General features: G+C 42.0%; 5 protein-coding genes across 7 annotated transcripts in view; 2 read left to right on the forward strand and 3 right to left on the reverse strand.

The window, feature by feature from the left end:
- The window catches only part of LOC105380215 (thrombospondin type-1 domain-containing protein 7A), a 57,488-nt gene extending 53,094 nt beyond the window's left edge, over positions 1 to 4,394 (forward strand). For both annotated transcript variants that reach the window (XM_048626701.1, XM_048626702.1), the window contains 10 exons: positions 39 to 183; positions 473 to 626; positions 809 to 897; positions 1,041 to 1,183; positions 1,409 to 1,532; positions 1,958 to 2,125; positions 2,456 to 2,610; positions 3,003 to 3,121; positions 3,553 to 3,643; positions 3,770 to 4,394. In XM_048626701.1, the coding sequence (XP_048482658.1) occupies positions 39 to 183; positions 473 to 626; positions 809 to 897; positions 1,041 to 1,183; positions 1,409 to 1,532; positions 1,958 to 2,125; positions 2,456 to 2,610; positions 3,003 to 3,121; positions 3,553 to 3,643; positions 3,770 to 3,812 (1,231 nt within the window). In that variant the 3' untranslated portion in view covers positions 3,813 to 4,394. The remainder of the gene's footprint in view (positions 1 to 38; positions 184 to 472; positions 627 to 808; positions 898 to 1,040; positions 1,184 to 1,408; positions 1,533 to 1,957; positions 2,126 to 2,455; positions 2,611 to 3,002; positions 3,122 to 3,552; positions 3,644 to 3,769) is intronic.
- A 1,557-nt stretch (positions 4,395 to 5,951) lies between these two features.
- On the reverse strand, positions 5,952 to 12,494 carry LOC119691525. Its single transcript, XM_048626703.1, has 9 exons — positions 12,156 to 12,494; positions 11,669 to 11,815; positions 10,213 to 10,284; positions 10,002 to 10,082; positions 9,778 to 9,904; positions 9,324 to 9,513; positions 8,881 to 9,054; positions 8,635 to 8,707; positions 5,952 to 6,227 (listed from the first exon to the last, which is right to left on the reverse strand). The coding sequence occupies exons 1-9, from the start codon at positions 12,219 to 12,221 to the stop codon at positions 6,081 to 6,083; spliced, it is 1,077 nt and encodes a 358-aa protein (XP_048482660.1). The 5' UTR covers positions 12,222 to 12,494; the 3' UTR covers positions 5,952 to 6,080.
- LOC105380273 (NADH-ubiquinone oxidoreductase 75 kDa subunit, mitochondrial-like) lies at positions 6,311 to 8,573 on the reverse strand. Its single transcript, XM_011549795.3, has one exon. The coding sequence runs from the start codon at positions 8,500 to 8,502 to the stop codon at positions 6,361 to 6,363; it is 2,142 nt and encodes a 713-aa protein (XP_011548097.3). The 5' UTR covers positions 8,503 to 8,573; the 3' UTR covers positions 6,311 to 6,360.
- A 587-nt stretch (positions 12,495 to 13,081) lies between the features above and the next one.
- LOC105385949 lies at positions 13,082 to 15,603 on the reverse strand. 2 transcript variants are annotated; one of them, XM_048627064.1, is made up of 5 exons: positions 15,415 to 15,599; positions 14,000 to 14,797; positions 13,828 to 13,911; positions 13,618 to 13,754; positions 13,082 to 13,495 (listed from the first exon to the last, which is right to left on the reverse strand). In XM_048627064.1, exons 1-5 carry the CDS (start codon positions 15,434 to 15,436, stop codon positions 13,160 to 13,162), a joined length of 1,377 nt encoding a protein of 458 aa, XP_048483021.1. In that variant the 5' UTR covers positions 15,437 to 15,599; the 3' UTR covers positions 13,082 to 13,159. The 2 variants fall into 2 exon arrangements, 1 of the variants encoding a protein (XP_048483021.1); XR_007267263.1 differs by having other exon boundaries at positions 13,355 to 13,495; positions 13,618 to 13,740; positions 15,415 to 15,603.
- Positions 15,604 to 15,911: 308 nt separating this feature from the next.
- Positions 15,912 to 17,421, forward strand: LOC105380217 (U3 small nucleolar RNA-interacting protein 2). Its single transcript, XM_038108818.2, has one exon. The coding sequence runs from the start codon at positions 16,037 to 16,039 to the stop codon at positions 17,393 to 17,395; it is 1,359 nt and encodes a 452-aa protein (XP_037964746.2). The 5' UTR covers positions 15,912 to 16,036; the 3' UTR covers positions 17,396 to 17,421.
- Positions 17,422 to 21,257: the final 3,836 nt, after the last annotated feature.

Here is a 21,257-nt window from a genome sequence, read left to right on the forward strand (position 1 = left end):
CTTTATAAAAGTCTCACTTTCTTTTTTTTCTCTCACAGGTGCGTGGATTCGGAAGGCAAACGCCTAGACGACAGCGAGTGCTCGAACGCGGGCCCCAAGCCGGCGCACGAGGCGGCGTGCCGCGCGCCCTGCCCCGGCGACTGCGTCGTCAGCGCCTGGTCCGAGTGGAGCCCTTGCGAACAGGTAGCTAATGGAAACTTCTTATTCTATTTGCGCTTAGTTACATACTTAGTAATGAAAGAGCCTTGAAGAACTAGTGAAGATATTTCTATGTTTTACCCTGTAGACTTTTTGTCCGTTTGTAGGCCACAAAAGTGGATACGTTCATAGAATAACGCGGACTCGGGTATTGATACCCAATGCCAATACAATACCTAAACTCGCTGCGCAACGATTCACATAGCAGCACTCACGTTGTTGCAATAATGACCTACAAATTATAACCCTGATGATCCTTCATATTTCGTACCAGACCAAATGGGGTGGTCGTCGTGACCGCACGCGCGTGGTGCTGCGGCCGGCGGCGGAGGGCGGCGCGGGGTGTCCCACGCTCGTCAGCGGGGAGCCCTGTTCGCCGCACGCCTACTCCTGGCATGTCGCGCCGTGGGACGACTGCCAACCACTGGGTAAGTTGTAAGAAGTTTTAATCTCCAAGCTGCTAAGTGAGGAGTTTACAGTTATAACTATAACTCGAGGTCCATTCATGAAGGATGCCCATGATCATCCGTGGATGGTTTTCGAGCTGTGTATTAGAACAATCAAATATGTAGTTTTTTGCTTCTTGATGTCAATATACGATTTATTTCAGGCGGTTCTCCTTGCGGTGAAGGAATAAAGAAGAGGTCAGTCCGTTGTTTACGCAGCGATGGCGTGTTTGTCAACGATTCTTTCTGCCCTGTAAGTATTATTTTATGTCACGAAATGACTATAATTCTACAATATAAAAAGAATTACACGCTTTTTGGTTTCGCTTGATGGGGGGGCATATAAACTAATTAATTTATCATGACAAGTCCATAACAAAGTTTCACCTACTGCAGAACACCACAGCGACGGAAGCGCGCGAGTCGTGGTGCTACGTGCCGTGCGGCGTGGACTGCGAGCTGAGCGAGTGGAGCGACTGGGACACGGCCGCGTGCTCGTGCGGAGACGCCTCCTCCACCAGCCACATGCGACGAACTAGGTCAGTCAACTGTGCCAACTTTATAGCTTCGTACACATTTATTCATAAGTAGTTTACATTTCCAATATCAGTTTACCTAGACAGTCAGCAACCGACGCTACAGCTTATCCTTTACCACGGTGACAAACCCTAGAAGCGATCTAGTCTCTCTTATTTTTCACCGACACGCTAAGAAAAAGTAATTTACAATAGATTTACAGTTTTTTTATGAGATTAAACTTCCAGGCAACAACTAACATCAGCTGAATGGCCTGGCCGAGCTTGTGGGTCGAAGGAGCAGCGCGCGCCGTGCCCGCGCGTGCCCTGCCTGCGCCTCGTGTCCCGACCGCTGCTCGGGTGCCATGTGCAGGTGTGTTGCTTCACTGCTCTTGACAAACTGAAATAGGGTTTACCAAATCGAAGTAGTTGTTATTATTTTTTTATCGATTTTTATGATATGTGTGTTTTGGTATGAATTCTAGCGACAGTGGACAGTATTGATATACATTATGTATTAATTTCGAGCTTTTCCTGATGATGATTTTATCATATCAACTATATTGTTCCGCATTACACATTGTAGTTATTCTATTCTATTCTATTCTGGTAGGGGGTGAAGTTCCTGTACGTGGCTCTCTCGAGTGGAACCTTTGTACATATCCCTAGATCCTATCCTCCCATATTCAGCTCAGCCAGCCTAGTAGTAGCCATTGTAGTTATCATTCCGTCGTTCACTTTAGGCTCCATCAACTTTGAAATCTATCCCCCTAAAATTCCATTCTTTATCACCCCCAGTCATCAGCCGGCGACGCATCCCACGCGTGCGGGTGGGGCACCCGCGTGTCCCTCGCTCGCTGCTCCATCTCCAACTCGGACGCTGAGCCGGCGACCGCCGCGCTGCAGCCGTGGCGGTGTGCTGCGGCCCTACCCGGACGGATCATTGCACCGCCTACGCATTATCAGGTAGGGATTATGTTTGACGTAACCATGTACTTAACTCGTAGTTACTCGAACCCTATGAAAAACTTGTTAGTTTCATAAGAGTAGAATTTCTATTATGTAAAAAAAACTTGTAAAAATGTGATCGTATTTTTTTACTGGTGCCATTTTTTTTATTGAAGATTTAGAAGCTGTTTCTGCAGAGTAACAAAGAGAATTATCTTTTGTGCGCGATGATACCTACATAGTTACTGGAAAAATATCTATCATAACAATTTCTTGAATCTCACCTTGAGGAATTGAATAATTCCATTCTGTTTTACCATCTTACTAACCGAATACTCCATGTTGCAGGAGGAGCCGTGTGAAGTGGAATGTGGTTGCTCAGACGCGGGCGCAGACGGCGCGGCGGCGGCGTGGGGCCCGTGGGGGCCGTGCCGCGAGGGCGCGCGCTCCCGCACCCGGCAACTGCTGGTGCCGCCCAAGAAACCTTGCACTACCACTTCCAGGTATGTATTAACTAAGTGAGCTGAAAGTTTCATATTATGCTCTCACGTGTGCTCTTGCACTTTATTATAAACTAGCTGTTACCGCGAGCTTCGCTTCACTTTAAAAAGTTTTTCAGTTGGAATTCCGTGATAAAAAGTAGCCTATGTGTTAATTCAGGGTGTCAGCTAACTTCATACCAATTTCAATAAAATTGATTCCTCCGGTTTGACGTGAAGACGTTACAAAGATGTGTGTATCTATCATATACTCAAAAACTTACGCCTTTATAATATTAGTAGGATAGGATAATCAGTGAATAACAGGTCTCTCTTTTACTGCATATTTTTTGCCAATATGATTCCTTTTAATTAACGGTTCAAATCAATTTAAAAAACCCTTTTATTTTTCATAGATTCGTAACAATCGAGTGGTCGAACTGCACGGAGGTGGACGACGACATCTCGGCGCTGCTGGGGGACAAGCCGCGCCGCGCCTGGCTCGACCACGAGGTCTACCACGACGGGTATATCGGTGAGTTCATGAGTTGTCTAAACTGTTGGTGTTGAGTGTTCAAAAAAAAGAGAACAACATTGTTGGAAATCTTTTAAAGTAACTAATATAGGGTGATGCAAAAATTGTTTACTAAGCCGAAAGAAGATGAATGGAATATGCGATGAATTCGCGAAAATATAGATTTTCCATAGAAACTGGTCAGGTGACTTTTTGCTATAGAAAATAATGTTAAGGATGTTCTCCTGAGTCACCCTCGAAATTCTAAACATAGCTAGGCATAGGTTTCACTGAATATAATAGGATTATATCGTCATTCTGTATGATATTGAAAGCTACCTATGCTATGCAGCTATGTAGCGTACTACCAGTAATCCAAACATGTATCTAAGTCATATTTTGTTGAAGATACAGTTTACTGACTGAAATTAACTGATGAAATTTCATTTCAGAGGGTAGCAGTTCCCTGCTGGCCATCGTGTGGACCGCCACGCTAGTCCTCTGCTTCTACGGAGCGTTCATTTTGTACCGTGGAGTTATTGCGTAAGTATCAATACCTTCATTTCAATTGCATTACTTTATTAACATAACTTTATTTATTCAAGTCAAAGAATTGAATTTCCATCCCTATTATACAAAATGATTAACCTTTTTAATGTTTCTTTCCAGTTGTCTCCGAAGCCGAAAGCTAAAATCTATTACCAAAGTCTAAACTGTATAGTACCCACCACTCATTTTTGAGAGCTAAGTCTAGTCATAATCACCAAAGAATTGGAATTTTGTTGAATTGTAACAGTCACTACTACTATTTTATTCATAGTATTATTGGTAATCTGTTAATTTAAGACAATGTTAAAGTTAAATCACAAACAGATTTGAAGAATACCCGTTTTGTTCATATTAACCTTTTCTAGTAAAATAACGTGTACCAAAGCTTAAATAATATCACTGCAGCTGTAAGCGACCATATCATAGATTTCCAGATTCTACTTTTACCTAAATACAATAGTTCTATTATGATATTCACCCTGTTTGTAAAAGATTAGTGACGTATTTTATGGAATCAAACAAACAAAAAATAGTCATAAAACAGTCTGTCCGCTGGAGTGCTTCCAAGTTTTTACGGCATAATGCTACTTTAGACGGTTTTATAAATATTCCAACTAGTGACACCTATTGACTATTGGCATCTGTAGGTACGGTTAGGGAAGGTGTCTATAAATTGAGCAGTTACTTATTGAATTAGGGCTTTTGGATTGACAATATTTTATTGGATATACGCGGGAGTCGTTGCATAAGAATTTTAATCTTAAAAAAATATTGTGCTGAGTTTTTCAACTAGTGAAAGATGGATTATCGCCAAGTACCTACAACAGATTTAAAACGGGCGAAACTAATTTTGGTAACTAATTAGGTACAAATAGCAGTTTTAGGTGTCCCTCCCGTCGGAACTAATTCAGAAATGTCCTATTAATGAGCTATTGATAACCCAGACGTCCATTTTATAATATTAGACTAATCGATGGGATTGATATTTTTATGGACGGCTAATATTAGCTCAGCATTGATATTAAGTTTATTTATACGTAAATTGTTATAACTATGATGATATAACTTGATGTTTTGTTAACTCAGAACTTTTATGATAATTTAGCGCACAATATTACAACTCCCAAAACTATAAAGCATGAATTGGTGTACCCTAGTATACTTCCTATGAATAATGGCGTAACTAATTATACTTAAATTGAAAAGTCAAAGAATTTTGAGGAGCTATAACTATTGACTAATGAATGACCAATTGGACGTGACACATCAAGGCACATATCAGTGTATTTAATTAAAAATTATGACGGTGACGATGATGATTGATGATCTTTTTGCAACTGTAGAATAATCGTAACACATCTGGCAACTTTGATTCAGAATCTTAGAACGGGTAAGTGTATACAGCTATACCCACAGTATGATAATGTACGAAACTCATTATCAGTTGCATGAGCATCAAAATCAGACTTGTCAATGCTTAACAATATATCAACTACTGTAGAGCTTTGACGCACAAATACTGAGAGTACTAACTACCAACATTATTTACGTATAGCTTTAAGACCATTTATGATAAAATATAAAGCATTCCGATAATTATTATATCGCGTATAACAATTTTTTGTAGGTTTTACATTTAATCCCATGTATCGTGATGAGTATTTGTATAACGTGAATGTGTTCTATTTCTTGAACCCACTGCATTTCTAATCTCTTACCTTTTTTTCAAAAGTGTGGACTGTCTTCATTCTTGAACTTGAACTAACCTTCTTATACATTTCCTATCTTCATGGAATCAGCGAATCTAGACTTAATAAGAAAAGTAAGAAACTTTTCGATTGTATACTTATATTTTCGTTATGCTAAGCCTAATTTACCTGTTTTAAATATATTTTAAAATGTTTCATACTTTTTTTAACTCAGAACTTTTGTATATTTTTAAACTGAAGTATTTTTCTATGCAGACGCTTGCATTTTGGGTGCAATAAGAACAACCTTCTCGTTCCTTTGTGACAATATATTATATTTATCAGTATCTCAATACCTAAATAATGTAATAAGGAGTACTATAATATCTCTATGATCTACGAGTATACTATAGTTATTTCCTAGATTCGCTATATTTGTCACTCAACTGTTCTATCCTTTGATTTCAATGCATACTTGCTGCATACCTACTTATAATCCTTCATATATTTGTAACCGTATGTTATTATGCCATTACAGTATATTGATGTGAAACATAATACCTAGTTAAGGAATCGTGTTAGACAATACAATATTTGATATTTAATAAATTTGATTGTGTTTTATACATATGACTTTTAATTATTTAATCCATATAACAATCACCTCCTATAACCGGTTATGTCAATTTATATTGAATTTCCTTTCAAGTAGCCCGACATTTTTCCTTGAATCCTACTTTCTTTTACTTGCGAAGTGGCTTAGGTTCATAAATATAGTCCCCGAGCCCCTGCTTCACTATCGCGTTGATCCTCGCGGCGCGCAGCTCTCTTCTACACTTCGCCTCGTCCTTCTCGGCCACAGCCAGGTTCTCCAGGTTGCTCAGTAGAACCTAAACATGACAAGGTTCACGGTTTACAAGCAAATGTGACAGACCAACACGGTTGAATAGTAGACGCAATGAAATAAATAAAATGAGGTAGGTATATGTTGTAATTAATAATTAAGTATATTATAAAGGTACACTAATTTCTAGCGTAAGCTGAAGTGTGAAATTGGCTAGCAGCTTTCTGCGCTCGAACCATCGTCGGCGAATTACTAGAGAACACACACGAGCAATAGTAGTCCTCTAAAGTTTTCAGCTCAACATCGAAATGCTCATCCGAGCCTTCTTGCGCTTTGCAAACAAATGATGGAATTAGTTCTTTGAATAGTTTTTCCTGGTATTTGCTGTAGTTGACGAAATTGGGGCTGATGTCTGCCATGCGAGCGTGGAGCGACGCCGAGTCAGAGTATGGCAAGGTGGCTCCGCAGTACTCAGAGAGGGCTCGCAGGATCTTCCACGACCGCCTGGCGTCCCGCGGCGCGCTCACTGCCGGCCACGCCTGCTGCGACCGACACTCCATGTTGAGGTACACCCCTTCTGTCTCCGTATACGCACTCCCCGGCAACACTACCTCAGCTAATTCAGAGCAACGGTCACCCTGGAACCCAATGTAAATTATCTTGCAGTTATTCGGTGGCTTCCACTTGTAAAGGAAGTCATCCGCACCTAAGCTTATGACAACTTGTGGATTGCAGTGTGAGAATTCGTGGCAGCCACCGGGCTGCCAGCCCGCCTCCAGCGCCCCGGCCCAACTCGCCTCCCGTGGGATCACATGTATAACATTCCAATCCTTATTTGTAAAATTGGCAAATATTTCAAATAGCTCTGTGTATATTTTTTTACTGTATTCCTTCTCTAAATGACTGATGCCAATAAACACTAATGGGGTGTTTGCCTTTGAGAGCTCTTTGGCAATGTTTGTGATGCAGTTATAAGATGTACCTTGATGCTGCGCATCATAGTTGTATTCACATTTGGGTCCTACGTAATAAATGTCAGTCTCATTTTCTAAGAACGCCTTGCGTATCCACGCGTTCAAAATAGGAGCTTCGAAACGTGGGTTCGTGCCTATTAAGAGTATTTTGTCAGCTTTTATAATATCTTTCATATTCATATTGAGGCTATAAGCGGCGCGGAGGTCTGCCTTAGTCGTCGTGTAGATCATGCCACGTTCGATGAACGTGAGCTCCGAGCCGAGGGTGTTGACCAGGTCCTTGCAGGCTACCAGCGTTTCAACATTACAGTGAGGACCAGCGACAGCCATAATTCTTTTCGGGTCACTGTATTTTAAAATTTTCGCTGTTAGTTTCAGCGCTGAGTTCCAATCAAGCGTTTCCAAGCAATTCTCAATCCTACACATAGGTGCCACTAATCGTTGCATCTCCAACGAATCTATGGCCCATCGACCTTTATCGGAGATCCACTCCTGGTTGATCTCGTCGTTCTCCCGCGGCAGCACGCGCAGGACGCGGTTGAAGCGGTGGTTGATGGAGATGTTGGTGCCGGTGGCGTCGGTCACGTCAATGGAATCGGTGCGGACGAGCTCCCAGGGCCGCGCCTTGAACCGGTAGGGCAGCGCCGTGAGCGCGCCCACGGGGCACAGATCCACCACGTTGCCCGACAGCTCCGACAGGAACGGCTTGTCCACGTACGTGCCGACCAGCATGTCGGTGCCGCGGCCCGTGCTGCCCAGCGCCTCCACCCCGCACACCGCGCCCGCGAACCTGATGCAGCGCGTGCAGTGGATGCACCGCGTCATCTCTGTGCCGACCAGCGGGCCCAGGTCCTTGTTCTCCACCGCTCTCTTACCGACAAAATGTATGTCAGTGAATCTAGAGCGATCGTTGCCAAACTTCATGGATAGATCCTGCAGGTCGCACTCGCCGCCCTGGTCGCAGATGGGGCAGTCGAGTGGGTGTTCTGCCAGGAGGAACTCGAGGACTGATTCTTGTGCTTTGAGTGCTACTTCCGAGTTTGTCCAGATCTTCATGTCTTTGTAGACGGTCGTCTGGCAGGCGACCTGCGGCTTGGCCAGCCCCTCGACGTGCACGAGGCACATGCGGCAGTTGCCGGCCACCGCGAGCCGCTCGTGGTAGCAGAAGGCGGGCACGGGCACGCCCCGCGACCGCGCCGCCTGCAGCACCGTGTAGTAGCGAGGCACCGAACACTCCTTGCCATTCAGGGTGATTTTTATCTCTTCGACTTTGTTTGATGTCGCTCTTGTCTGCAGTTTTGAGGAGGTGATGCATTTTGGGAAGATTTTTCTTGTTAGTCCTAACATTTGGTGGTGATTATGATAAATATTTAATTCAATTCTTGTAGATAACAACAATAGCACAACAATAGATTGACAACCACAACAACATTTGCAACTGTCATTTTCTTATTTTGTAAAAAACTTTTTAAAACTTACTTGGTGGATTGTGTTGGAGAGTTGTGTGACGGCGTCTTTAAACTGCGTAAACACCTCCACAGCCCGCTGGAACCTGAAAATTAAGAACTGAAGTAAGTATTAGAACACCTTTTTGATTAATAAATACATTGAAACTGAACTGAACTAAACCTGGAAAAGCTAGGAACTTTTTTCAAACAACAAAACAGGGTGTACCAACTTTTGAGACTTCGGCATATGCGACTCAGTTCTCATGCCAACACTGACCTGTGGTCATGCACGGCGTCAGTGAAGGCGTAGTCTAGAGCGAGACGGAGCTCACGGGCGGCGCGCGGCGCGGCCGGCGCCCCCAGCACGCGCCGCGAGCCCCGCTCCGCGCAGCGCGCCCGGACTAGCAGCGTCACTGCTTGCGAGCAGGCTAGCGTGCGCTCCCAACCGCTTCTACAGTACATTGATATAAATCAATAACCAATAATCATGTATTGCTGCAAAAACAGACACAATACTCCTTTTCCTCATTCAACCACTACCGATTAACTATCTAGTCTAGGTAAATAAATGTGCCTTATAGGTAAGTCTAATCGATTCAACGCGGTAAAAAAGGTCTTACGTTATGTTTCCCTGAAATTCATTTGAAAAGAGTATCTACTCTTTAATCTTAGAACTCTTCAATACGTATATGCTATTCAATAAGCCACTTATACACGTACTTGCCATGCACAGCGGCGCTCCAAGCCGGCAGCGCGTCACGCATGCAGTCGGCGTGCGCACGCGCATACGCGGCCGCCGCCCGCAGCCGCGCCGACACCGCGGCCAGGGCTGAGCGCAGCGCCGTCGCGCGCGCCAGCCGGGCCTGCTGGGCGCCGCCCGGCCGAGCGCCGGCGTCCGGCCAGATTGACTCTGGAATACGCACTCTAAATTCAGCTCATAAATGATCTATCGAGACCGAGAAGACGAAGAATTTATGTGTGAATGAATAGTCTACAGATAAAAGACTACGCCGCCGCGTAGTAAATTTCGTAGCAACTACGCCCGTAGCATTCTACGTCGTAGCCGCGTAGCTCGTAGCGTGCTCGTAGCTGAATTCCCGTATATTTTTTTTATGGAAAACTAATTTTTCTTTTAAACGGTCTAAAATGCATTAAAGTAAAAGGTTTAATGTACCTATCAGCTGTTGCAACTGTGTGTACAAAGTTCGTGTCCTCGATATCTGTGCATTGAGTGAGCGTCGTTCTTTCTGCAGTTCATCCAAGCGATCACGGAGATACTGGAGCTCTAGTCGACGCATTTCCTTAAATATAACAATACATAATGAGTTCTCACTTATTCAATAAATACACATACAAATAAGCCATTATTATATGAGTGATTTACTGCCAGTCACTTACCTTTCTATTTACATTCGCTATGAAATCTTCATTTTCTATAGCCAACATTGGACGTCTATATAAATCCATGCTTACGAATAACTAAAACAGAAGAACATTATTGAATGTAATTTTTGTCATAATTTAGGTTCTTAATAAGTAAAAGTATAGAAGTAACTATACAAGATCATGTTATTCGATGTGTACTAATCATATAAACACTGGCACAAACCTGATGCATCGTTTTTGCGTAGTCGTCTTTAGAAGCCACCGCCGGGGATACATCTTCAAAACTATTGATTTCCTGTAAATAATATAAGTACTGTAAGCCACGCTATTTATTAATCACAGATATTCCATCAACTTTAATTTCCATCTTTAGTGAACCATTTTATTGGAGGGTGTTTTAAATGGTGCACATTTCATCACGGTCAAAATGCGCCGCCAATATCGGGTGCGTATTGCGACGTATAAAAACGAAATGTATAATTTCACATTAATAACGTTCACAACATATAATGAACGTTACGTATAACAACAAAATCTATATTTTCATAAGGTATAAAATTCAATTGGTATAACGTACATTTGATATAATATCAAAATATATAATACTTACGAGGACTAATATCAATTCGTATAACATACATTACGTATATCGTTTAAAATATATACTATCAAAAAAAAAAAAAAAAACACGCACTCACGCCTTGTACTAATGTACTCCCTTGCGGGGTAGGCAGAGGTGCATTGCTGCACCCACTTTTCGCCAGAGTGTATGTTAGTCCCAATGTAATAGGGGGCGGGCCTATTGCCATTTTACGGGCACATCCAAGACCCGAGAACAAATATCTGTGTTTAAACAAATATCTGCCCCAGCCGGGAATCGAACCCGGGACCATCGGCTCAGTAGTCAGGGTCACTAACCACTACGCCATTCGGTCGTCTACTACTATCATTTAGTATAAAGTTCATAAAACATACTAACATATAACATAATCTGTGTTTAACCTGTATTAACCCATAATCTGTGTTAACCCAACACCGTCAAACCCCCTAGCACCAAAACCTAAAGATAGGTGCGACGACGAGCAAAGCGAGGAGGAGCGTGTTAGGTGCACATGGTCGTCGAAACCAAAGCGGAGCGCAGCGAAGCGGAGCGGAGCGTCTCTCCTCTTAGCCCCAATAATAATAATGCTGTGAAAGCCCCTAGTACCAAAACCTAAAGATAGGTGCGACGACGAGCAAAGCGAGGAGGAGCGTGTTAGGTGCACATGTTCGTCGAAACCAAAGCGGAGCGCAGCGAAGCGGAGCGGAGCGTTCCCCCCACATAACGTCAATAATAATTAAAAAAACTATACGACAATCTATTATACTTTTTGAGCATTATACATTATGATAATTATATCCGTTGTAGAATATATGTTATAAACGTTATATATTATGAATATTATGCATTTTTATCGTTATATCAATTGAAATTATACTTTTTGAACGTTATTCTTTACGAAATTATGTATTTAGTAATTATGCCTTTCGTTTGTTATGCACAGTGATCGTTATACTTAATAAATTTATATCATATGGGCGTATATCTTGTGAATGTTATACCATTCGTTTTTATACCTCGTATTACTTACCCGCCAATATCGCCTCTCCCGCGCTCCTGGACGCACTGGGAGGCATACCTGCAGTATGGAGTCCACCTCGGCGGCCACGACGGTGAGCCTGGCGGCGGGGTGCCCGCGCTCGCAGCCCTGCAGCTCCAGGTCCAGGCGTGCCAGCGCCGCCACCAGCGCCTCGCCCGCGCCCCTGGAGTCGCTGCGGGGGTACACCTGGACCATGGTGCAAAAGGTTTAATAGGTATTTCGACGCATACTTTTTTGCACTCATATAATGGTTTTAATAAGTATATAAATAAATCGTAGGAGTACAGTAGTATGGTGGTAAACTAAGTTATGATTAATGTTTTTTTTTTGCAAAAAGTCTTCAGATTGGTGAGTATCGTATATTATCAGTAACCCGTAATCGTAAACTGCTGAACATAGACCTCTCTTAAGTAGCGCCACTCTGTCTTCAGCTTTCCTCATTCAGCCACTACCGATTAGTTATAATAATGAACGCTTCATATAATATTGTAACGAACGTCTTACTACAATCAAATAAATAAAAAACGTATGCACTCACATTAGGACCTTTGATAACGTTGACTCTTTTCTGTGAGCTAGCCATGCCCCCCATGCCAGCACGTCACATGGCACACGCGCTCCGCTACAAACAGGCTACAACGTGAAACATGCACATTTATATTTGCCACAAGCACAATGTAAAAAAATACATAGTCATCGCTAAAATTGTAGCTCAGTTGGCTTTCTTTGTGAGCTTTCGCACAGTTAATCAAACACGAAGCGGTATTTAATTATGTCAAGGCTACGACAATAGTTGTTAATCATTTGCTATAGTAATCAGTTCAAGGCAAGCTCCAAGCTAAGCTATTGATGATCAAAGCTGGGTTTAGCGTAGGTCGTGGTACAATACGTTTCACAGGCGTTTTTTTTTACGTCGTAGATGTACGAAACTATAAAGTTTATATGTTTTTCAAGTACATATTTATTTGCATAGAATTTGTTAATTTTAAAAGATATATTCAAATTTAATTAAATTCCATATCTGCACCATAAAATGCAGAAATTTGCATCCTAAGATTCTTCCTTCATGCTGGTATTCCTTGCTGATATTCCAATTTTGAAAGGAACGCCACAAACCAAACAGGCTACGATCAAAACTGTTATGCCTGAAGGAAGAAATACTTGAGAAGACTCCAAACTTTTCGCTTTACATACCATATCCATTTAGTAGACTTGTTAAACTTATTAATTGCATGTTGTAGCATGTGGATGTAATTAGTCATGATCACGAAATTTCATTTAGCAAAGTGGTTTATCATATAACTGACAACTCATGCTACGGTTCTAAAGTTAATGACACTGGCATGATAGGTATTTAGGATTAGGCTTGGTGATTTCCATTTCATAAAAGTGTGCATCAAAGAAAATTCCTTTATGTCTATTGTCCATCTAAGATAAATAAATAAAAGTTAATTTATAAAAGTTGACATTTATTTACTAGGACAGTCAAGCACTTGCACAAAACAATAACATAGGTACCTAACTAAAAGTTTAACGATGGTAGTTACCGGCCATATCTAATTTATCTATAAATTCAACTACTTTGAGCATGGGGTTTGCGACCCTCCTGCTATGATAGGTACAGCAACAGCGGCAATTTCGACAGCAAATATGTTTCTCGTAAAATACTCGGCATTCTTTGTGTTTTTTAGGTTTTCTTTTAGAACGAAGTCCGTAGTCATCTTGGTCTCTTGTGTTACATTGAATGTTTTGTTTCCCTTTACATCTGGAGGAGTATGGAGAGTAGACACTGCATCGGTCGTGTTTTTTAATTGTCTGCCTTTTTCTCTGATTCTTTGGTGATTCTTGTTGAGAGTGACGCCACATCTGGAATAGTGATAAAATGCTATAAAATAAGTATGGAAATTCGATTTGGTTTGTTTACTTGGATCATTACCAGAAGTACTAAGGTATTTGATGACAAATATTTACATGTCCTACATTTTTACCTTATGCTTTTTAGAATTTGTTTTTCTATATTTATTTTGTTTTCCTTGTTTAATTTCTTTATCCGTATTGTGGACATCACAAACTTCATTTTCAATAGGTTGGCTTATTGGCGAGACGTAATGCTGCAACATATTACCTAAAATAAAATTTCGTGCTACTTATTGCATGTTTGGATAAATAATATTCAAAACAAGTAGTTAATTACTTACAAATGCTACAGACGCTACGTCTCACAATGTCGAAGGCCAGGACAGCGGTCATGAGCTGAGAGGTGGAATCGCTGCAGCAATTACCTACAAAACAGAAAAATAATCAGCAAAAACACAGACAGCAAAAGGTGATGAATTTCCTCTCTATATTATAAGTATTCACATTGCGTACCATGGTTTAAATGCATCATTTGACAGGCATAAGATACCAGACCAGTCCAAAGAGTAACCATATCATTACTCCCCATAACTTCTTCTTGTTCTTCATCTTGTGAATTCATCTCACTATCAAAATATGAAGGTTCTGAATAAACAGAAGTTGGTGTTGCAGCCTTATCCTTGCATACGTTATCACGGATACCTTCAGTGGTATTAAGCATGGCAAGTTTTTCTATGGCTTCGATATTTCTTAACGCTATCTCTAGCTGTAAACCAAGGTTCTCTGTTAAGTCTCTCCTGACCCACTCCCTTTCATCGTTGTGAACCTCGTGAGATTTCACGATCTCAATGACGCTGGAAAAGCCCTCTGTGTAATTTACATCATCTTTATCATTTATAGGATAATCAGTAATTTCATCAAATGGGTACTCCAGTTTAGAATCATCTACGCTAATAGATTCGTAGGCGACTTCAGTTTTAAATGCTTTGAAAGCTTTTTCGTCTTCTTCATCAGCTGTTCGGCTTCCATAGTAGCTTGCGTATGTCGTATTCTCAAAATCAATAATATTTTGTGTATTGATATTTGTGAGCGACCTTTCTAGATGCGTGTCGCTCTGGCAGATGCCTATCTCGTCAAAGACGCGTCGTCTCTGCCTGCGTTCGCTGAGCTCTCTCAACAGTATGCTGTCCTGGTAGGAGCGATCCCGCAACTTCTGCGCCGCGTCGAGTTGGTGTCGCTCTAGAGACTTGTATTGCTCAAGCAGGTACCAGGACCGCACGCGGCTCGCCTTGCTTCGTGACGTCTCCAAATCTGTATGTGAACACATTATTTTATTGATTTATTATGGGTTAAGTAAATACCTTGTAAACACCTAACTGAATAAGAGCGATGGTAGTTCAGCCGGGTAAGCGCTCGTCTCTCACTTCAGAGATGCGGGTTCGAATCACATCTCTGACATGTACATGTATAAAAGGAAATGGTCAGAGAGCCAGGTGCAGTACCCCTACTTTGAAAGGCAATGTATTGCGTCTGTCTTGCGTTCTCAACCTTTAAAAAATTATAAGGTTAGGCTAGGTTCTCAAATTAGGCATTATCTAGCTGATCATATTAGTATTTTTACTTTTTGGAAAAACGAGAACGCAAGACAGAACCAATACATTGCCTTTCAAGAGTAGGGGTACCGGTAGGTACTTACACCCGCACATCAGTGAATAAAATAGAATAAGTACTTACTTACCTAAATTAATAAGGACAATTTTCGATGGATTAAGTAGTTGGAAATACTTACTCCATCGTAAACTGCTACTTATTAAAGAATATAATCAAGTACTTATAGTAGTTAGGCACCTACCTACCAAGTCTCCTAATCCTTATTATTATTATGTTTACCCTCGGCCGTAGAGGTTAATCGCTCTTTAGTCTCTTACCTAAAGAATCGATGAAAGCCATTCTTCTTATTTTAAATATGAATTAAGGTTTATTTATTATTTTATTTAAATGTGTTAATGAATATGTAAATTGTAAAGTACTTAAATTTATAAAATACAAAAGCATCTTCGATCCAACTTGACGGACCACATTTTTGGCATACTTGCTATCATATCTAGAAATACTCTCATCAGCCACCCAGCTTCAGAACAAGCACATCATTGTTATCATCAGCTAAGTGCTGGTGCAGGGTCTGCTGGACACCTGGTTAGTATCATGAATAAAAGTTTCAAGGTGCGTTGCCAGTGGAGGTGTGGTACTGAAAATGAATGAATTAAAACCAGTGTTAAAAACTGAGAGCTATATGATCTGAGGATTCGAAAATCCTCAGAACAAAAGCTCTTATTTTTTACACATGTTGGGCAAGAGACAAAATAATCTGTGGTTGACATTTGACATCTTGTCACTGACAAGCGAAAACTGACAGTTAGTGCATGTGTCAACACTGTCAATGTCAAACGTTAAATCAAAACTTTTTCACATGTTCAAAATCCGATTCAAACTAAATAAACGTGTGATATTTTGAAGTTCTTCAATATTTAGAAAGAAAGTTTGTAAGAAATGTCTTCGTCTTTTTTCCTGAAGGGTAAATCCAGGCAAGTTCATAAACGAAAGGGCGAGAAAATCAAGAAGAAGCCAGTCAAGAAACCAAATTCTAACCTCGAAAATGGCCAAGATTCATCGGAAAGTGACTTGGATTTGAAGAAATTCTCTGATGCCGAAGAGTCAGAGAGCGACCATGAAACCGCGGAAGAAAAGAAGCTACGGTTAGCAAAAAAATATTTAGAAGAAATAGAAAAAGAGGAAGCTAAACGCGCGGAACTAAAAGAGATAGACGACGATGCTATCGGTAAACGTTTACAAAAGGATTACCTGGAACAGAAAGGTAAACTGCGGGTGGAGGTCGCCGACACGTACTCGGCGCCCGCCGCTGACGACGTGCGGCTGGTGCGCGTGCGGGAGCACCGGCTGCCGCTGACCTGCGTGTGCGTCAGCAGCGACGGCCGGCTCGTGTTCACCGGCAGCAAGTGCGCCTCCATCATCAAGTGGAGCGTCGCGGAGAAGAGAAAACTCGCCACTATTACATACAAAACACATGCCCAATATGTGAAGGGAACAATAACAGCTATAGCAATATCAACGGACTCCAAGTTCCTCGCTACTTCAGATGAATCTTCTGACATTCAAATATGGGATCCACACACTTTAAAACATGTACACACATTCAGAGGACATAAGGACTCAGTCACTGGTCTAGTTTTTAGAAAGAATACCCATGATATGTACTCTGCCAGCAAAGATCGCTCTGTCAAGATATGGTCACTGGATGAGATGGCTTATGTAGAAACATTGTTTGGTCACCAGTCTCCAGTCACAGCTGTAGATGCTCTGACAAGGGAGAGGGTGATCACAGCTGGAGGCCGAGACACAACAGTGAGAGTGTGGAAGATAGTAGAAGAGTCACATCTTATATTCAACGGACCAGTGGGTAGTCTGGATGAAGTGAAACTGTTAGATGAGGAACACTTTGTATCAGGGAGTGACAATGGGTCCCTCAGTATTTGGAGTTTAATGAAGAAGAAGCCTCTATGCACTGTTCCAGAGGCTCACGGAGTTGAGCATGATGTCCCCCGGTGGATCACCAGTATTGCTACACTGCTAAACTCTGATGTGTTTGCTTCAGGTTCTTATGATAACAGTGTGAGACTATGGAAAGTATGTGAAGCGTATAGAAAGATAGTTCCAATGTTTAGTATTGAAGTGAATGGATTTGTGAATGGGCTGCAGTTCACAAGTGATGGCCGACAGCTGTACTGCGCTGTGGGGCAGGAGCACAAGGCCGGGCGCTGGTGGAGACTGACGAGTGCCAAGAATGGTGTTGTAATTGTAAACTTCCATGTTAATAATGTAGATTTATAGCATTAATACATATTTTGTTATAATGATGTAACTCTTTTATATCCCAACTTATTACAAGTAGATAAGATAGTTTAGATTTTCGATTCAAAGTAGTAGATAGTCTTGGATATACATACAAAATGCAGTAGGTTTGTTATGTCATGAATAAAACTACAAAATTTTAACAAAGTGTAACATTTTAATACACATGTCGCTGTACAACTGTGATTTGAGTTACAAATTTTATTTTATTTTACACCAATATTATATAAACAAGATAACTAGTGTCTCCATTTCCCTACAATATCAATTACTAGTTACAAATCCACAACATGTATTTATAACGTGCGAAATTTACTATGCAAGTAAAATTGTAACAAATATTTAACAGTGAACAAGTTATACAGAAGTAGAGGTACATTTAGAAGCTGTATTTATTTCAACTCCTCAAACTGGCAATAATCACAGTAGGCACATTGGTTATATGGGGGAATCTCCTGATAGCCTGTCTTTATGCTTACTCAAAAACTGCTATTTAATCAATAAATTATAATTAATATCAACGTCAGTAGGTGGTTAGAATAGTAGAAAGGTCCATAAATGGAAGTGCAGTATAGAAATTCGCACGTTAAGTATATAAATTACATGTTGCAGGTATATTGAATTGTATATTATACATATACACTGGTCTTAAGACTAACTGGAACACATTGAAATGATTGAATACCTACCCTATTTACTTTACTCGTATCTTGCAAGTGATATTCCTCATCCCATAGAATATAATATTTTACTGGTTTGAATCATTACCGAAATAAAATTGCCTATTTAAATTCTGACAGTGTTAAACTCTTCCCGTAGCTGTAAGTTTTAAGTAAGTATTGCAATCAGTAAAATATCAATTAAATATGAATAAATAAGACATCATAAAAAGATAAAACTTTACAAAATATCACCCTAATAATTTAAAGGAACTTAATAACTAACACGAAAATAGATATATTGTTTATTATGAAACACAAACAGATTTCGGGTATGAACGTCAGATTCCAAGTACGTCAGATTCCATCGACGTCATTTTCCAACTAGGTCATTTTCCAACAAGGTCAGATTTTAAATTTTTGGTACAGTTCATCACATTATTATGTACTATGTGTTTTCCGTTTATGATACACACAGCATATTATTTAAACTCCTGGAGCGATGGTAGTCGGGTAAGTGCTCGCTTCTCACGGTGTATCGGTAATAATAATAATAATGCGGGCAGCTTGTGGCGAGCTGTTGGGCATTAGCGACCCCACCCACCCGATGCCGGGGAGAACCCCTGTTCCTCATCTCTGGCTTGCCTTTATTGGTTGTCCAGAGTGAACACTGACGAGGAACAGGATCTCCCACCTCTTGCTTGCCTTCATTGGCTGGCTTGAGTGGTGTACCGCTAGAGCAGAAATGCTCGGAGGAAGGATGTATATCCAGTGCTTGTAGGGGCCTTGACCGGCATCCGCGATTGCTCTGAGAGCCTTGGTATACCTCTCCACCCTCAGCGGCTCATGCCATGTTGCCCCCTTGTTGCTACGTCACTGTAATGTGCTAGCGACTGTTTTGGGGGGCCCATTTAATGTGTGTGCGAGTCACCCCCTGCCTTTTTATCCGTGTGTGAAACATATAGGTCAGGCAGGGGCCATAGTCCTTCCATAGTCCCAGTTACCCAGTCCATTTAGCACCCCCTTCCATAACCCTGTATTAGTTTTCGCCATATCCTACAATAGTCCTGCACTAACCGGGGGTTTTCCTTGGGTTTACTTCTATAGTTTTCACAGGGAAAATCGTCGGTTGGTGACACATTTCATATAGATTAATGTTGTCTAACGGGCCTCTACATGTTGGCTTCGGCCCCATGCACGCCTTCCAAATGCCCGGGACCCCATGGACCCATGACTCATCATCATCATCATCATCATCATCATCATCATCATCATCATCATCATCATCATCATCATCATCATCATCATCATCATCATCATCATCATCATCATCATGGCCTTGTACGTCTATGACAGACGATTCAGTGAATGTCTGGAACACGATTTTTCGTGACTATATAAGCCGATACGGGAGCGGCAAGGCCTCCCGCAGGATCTACAAGTGAAAGTGCAGCTAGTGGTCGGTACACGACGGTGACGTTTTTGCCGCTTGTGGGCGAGATCAGAAAACCAGGCGTCGAACACGTGCTTTCGCCATTCATGCCTAACCTCAACGAGTTTCTCCCAACTTTGATAATCGATGCCAAAAGCAGCCATATCCCACTTGACGCAATCTTTGAATCGCAGATAACTTATTAATTATTATACTAAAGTACCTAATTATTATCATTTTAATATATTAAATAATTATTATGTAGTCTGAGCCTATCTGAAACCTAGTTAAACATTGTGAGATATGGCGTTTCGACTTTCTCCGTGTTCGGCATCATAAGGGTCACAGTGACAGTTAAATAAAGTCCATTTTTCTCTCCACCTTTAATTTGCAAGGTGCGGGTGCCTATATAAATAGAGTGAGTCGCCCGCGCGCCTCAGTTGGTTTTTGATTTTTGAAGTGAACACTTGGGCAAAATGGCTCAATGTAGCCACGGTTCTCGTCGGCTTCGCTCCGACGGGGAAAAATATAATATTGAATTTGCGGAGTCCTCGCTGCCGGGAGCTGTAGCGTGATGCGGACCAGGCGGCGCGGGGCCTGCCGGCTGCTGCGCACGCAGCCATTGCTGAGGATTTCGCAACGAAGGTTTGAGTTTATAAGCCGTGAGTAAAATGCTATTATTTACTGCTTTTAAAAACTCAGCCACTGGTCATAATGCTCCGGCGCTTGGGGTTTTTATCCCACGTAGTAGGGTCCGATTCAATAGTCGTGGTGATGATTAATCACATATTCCGGTCCTACTAGTGGCGCTTGAGCTAGATACTTACATTAATAACCGCTTTAAGTAAAGCATATGTTAATTTTATACAGGAAAAAATAATAAAAATATATTTTTCTACCCTCAATTTCTAATATTTTTAGAAAACAGTTGATATAAATTTTGCTATTACAATAATGCACTTGATTATAGCTTATGTAAGGCTTTACAAACAGGAGCTTTCCAGGACCGTCATAGGATTTTTTACAGGAAGCACGTGGCTCCGAGTTTCAGTATGTTGGGACATTGTGGCATGTGCGGCGAGTAATGTGATCCGCCGGTACCTACCCGCTGAGGGTAGGCAGGCCGATTCGGTGAAATCGTTGAAGTTTCGTGTAACCTGCACCCGGCCCTGTGCTCCTGCGCTGGCCGCCGTCTTGTGGCACCTGCATCGCAGCGTACACCCGGCCCTGCGCTCCTGCCCTGGCCACCGGTTCGTGCCACCTGCATCGCAGCATACACCCGGCCCCGTGCTCCTGCGCTGGCCGCCGTCTCGTGCCACCTGCATCGCAGCGTACACCCGGTCCTGGCCCTGGCCACCGGTTTGTGGTACCTGCATCGCTGCATAGACCCAGCCATGCACTCCTGCCCTGGCGGCTGTACACCCGGTCCTGGCCCTGGCCACCGTTTTGTGCCACCTGCATCGCAGCGTACACCCGGTCCTGGCCCTGGCCACCGGTTTGTGCTACCTGCATCGCTGCATAGACCCAGCCATGCACTCCTGCCCTGGCGGCTGTGTTGTCCCACCTGCATCGCTGCGCACACCTGGCACTCCTGTTCTGGTTGCCAGATCCAAACGCCCCCTGTCTGGGAAGAGATTTTATGCTCAGCGGAACCGCCTGCACTATTGCTAGCACGGTCATCATCATCATCAGCCATCATTATGAGTGACTTATTTAGAAGGTATCGAGTAACGTGCGCTATTCATCAGTG

This window comes from Plutella xylostella, chromosome 17 (genome assembly GCF_932276165.1).
Source record: "Plutella xylostella chromosome 17, ilPluXylo3.1, whole genome shotgun sequence".
NCBI classification, from domain to species: Eukaryota; Metazoa; Arthropoda; class Insecta; order Lepidoptera; family Plutellidae; genus Plutella; species Plutella xylostella.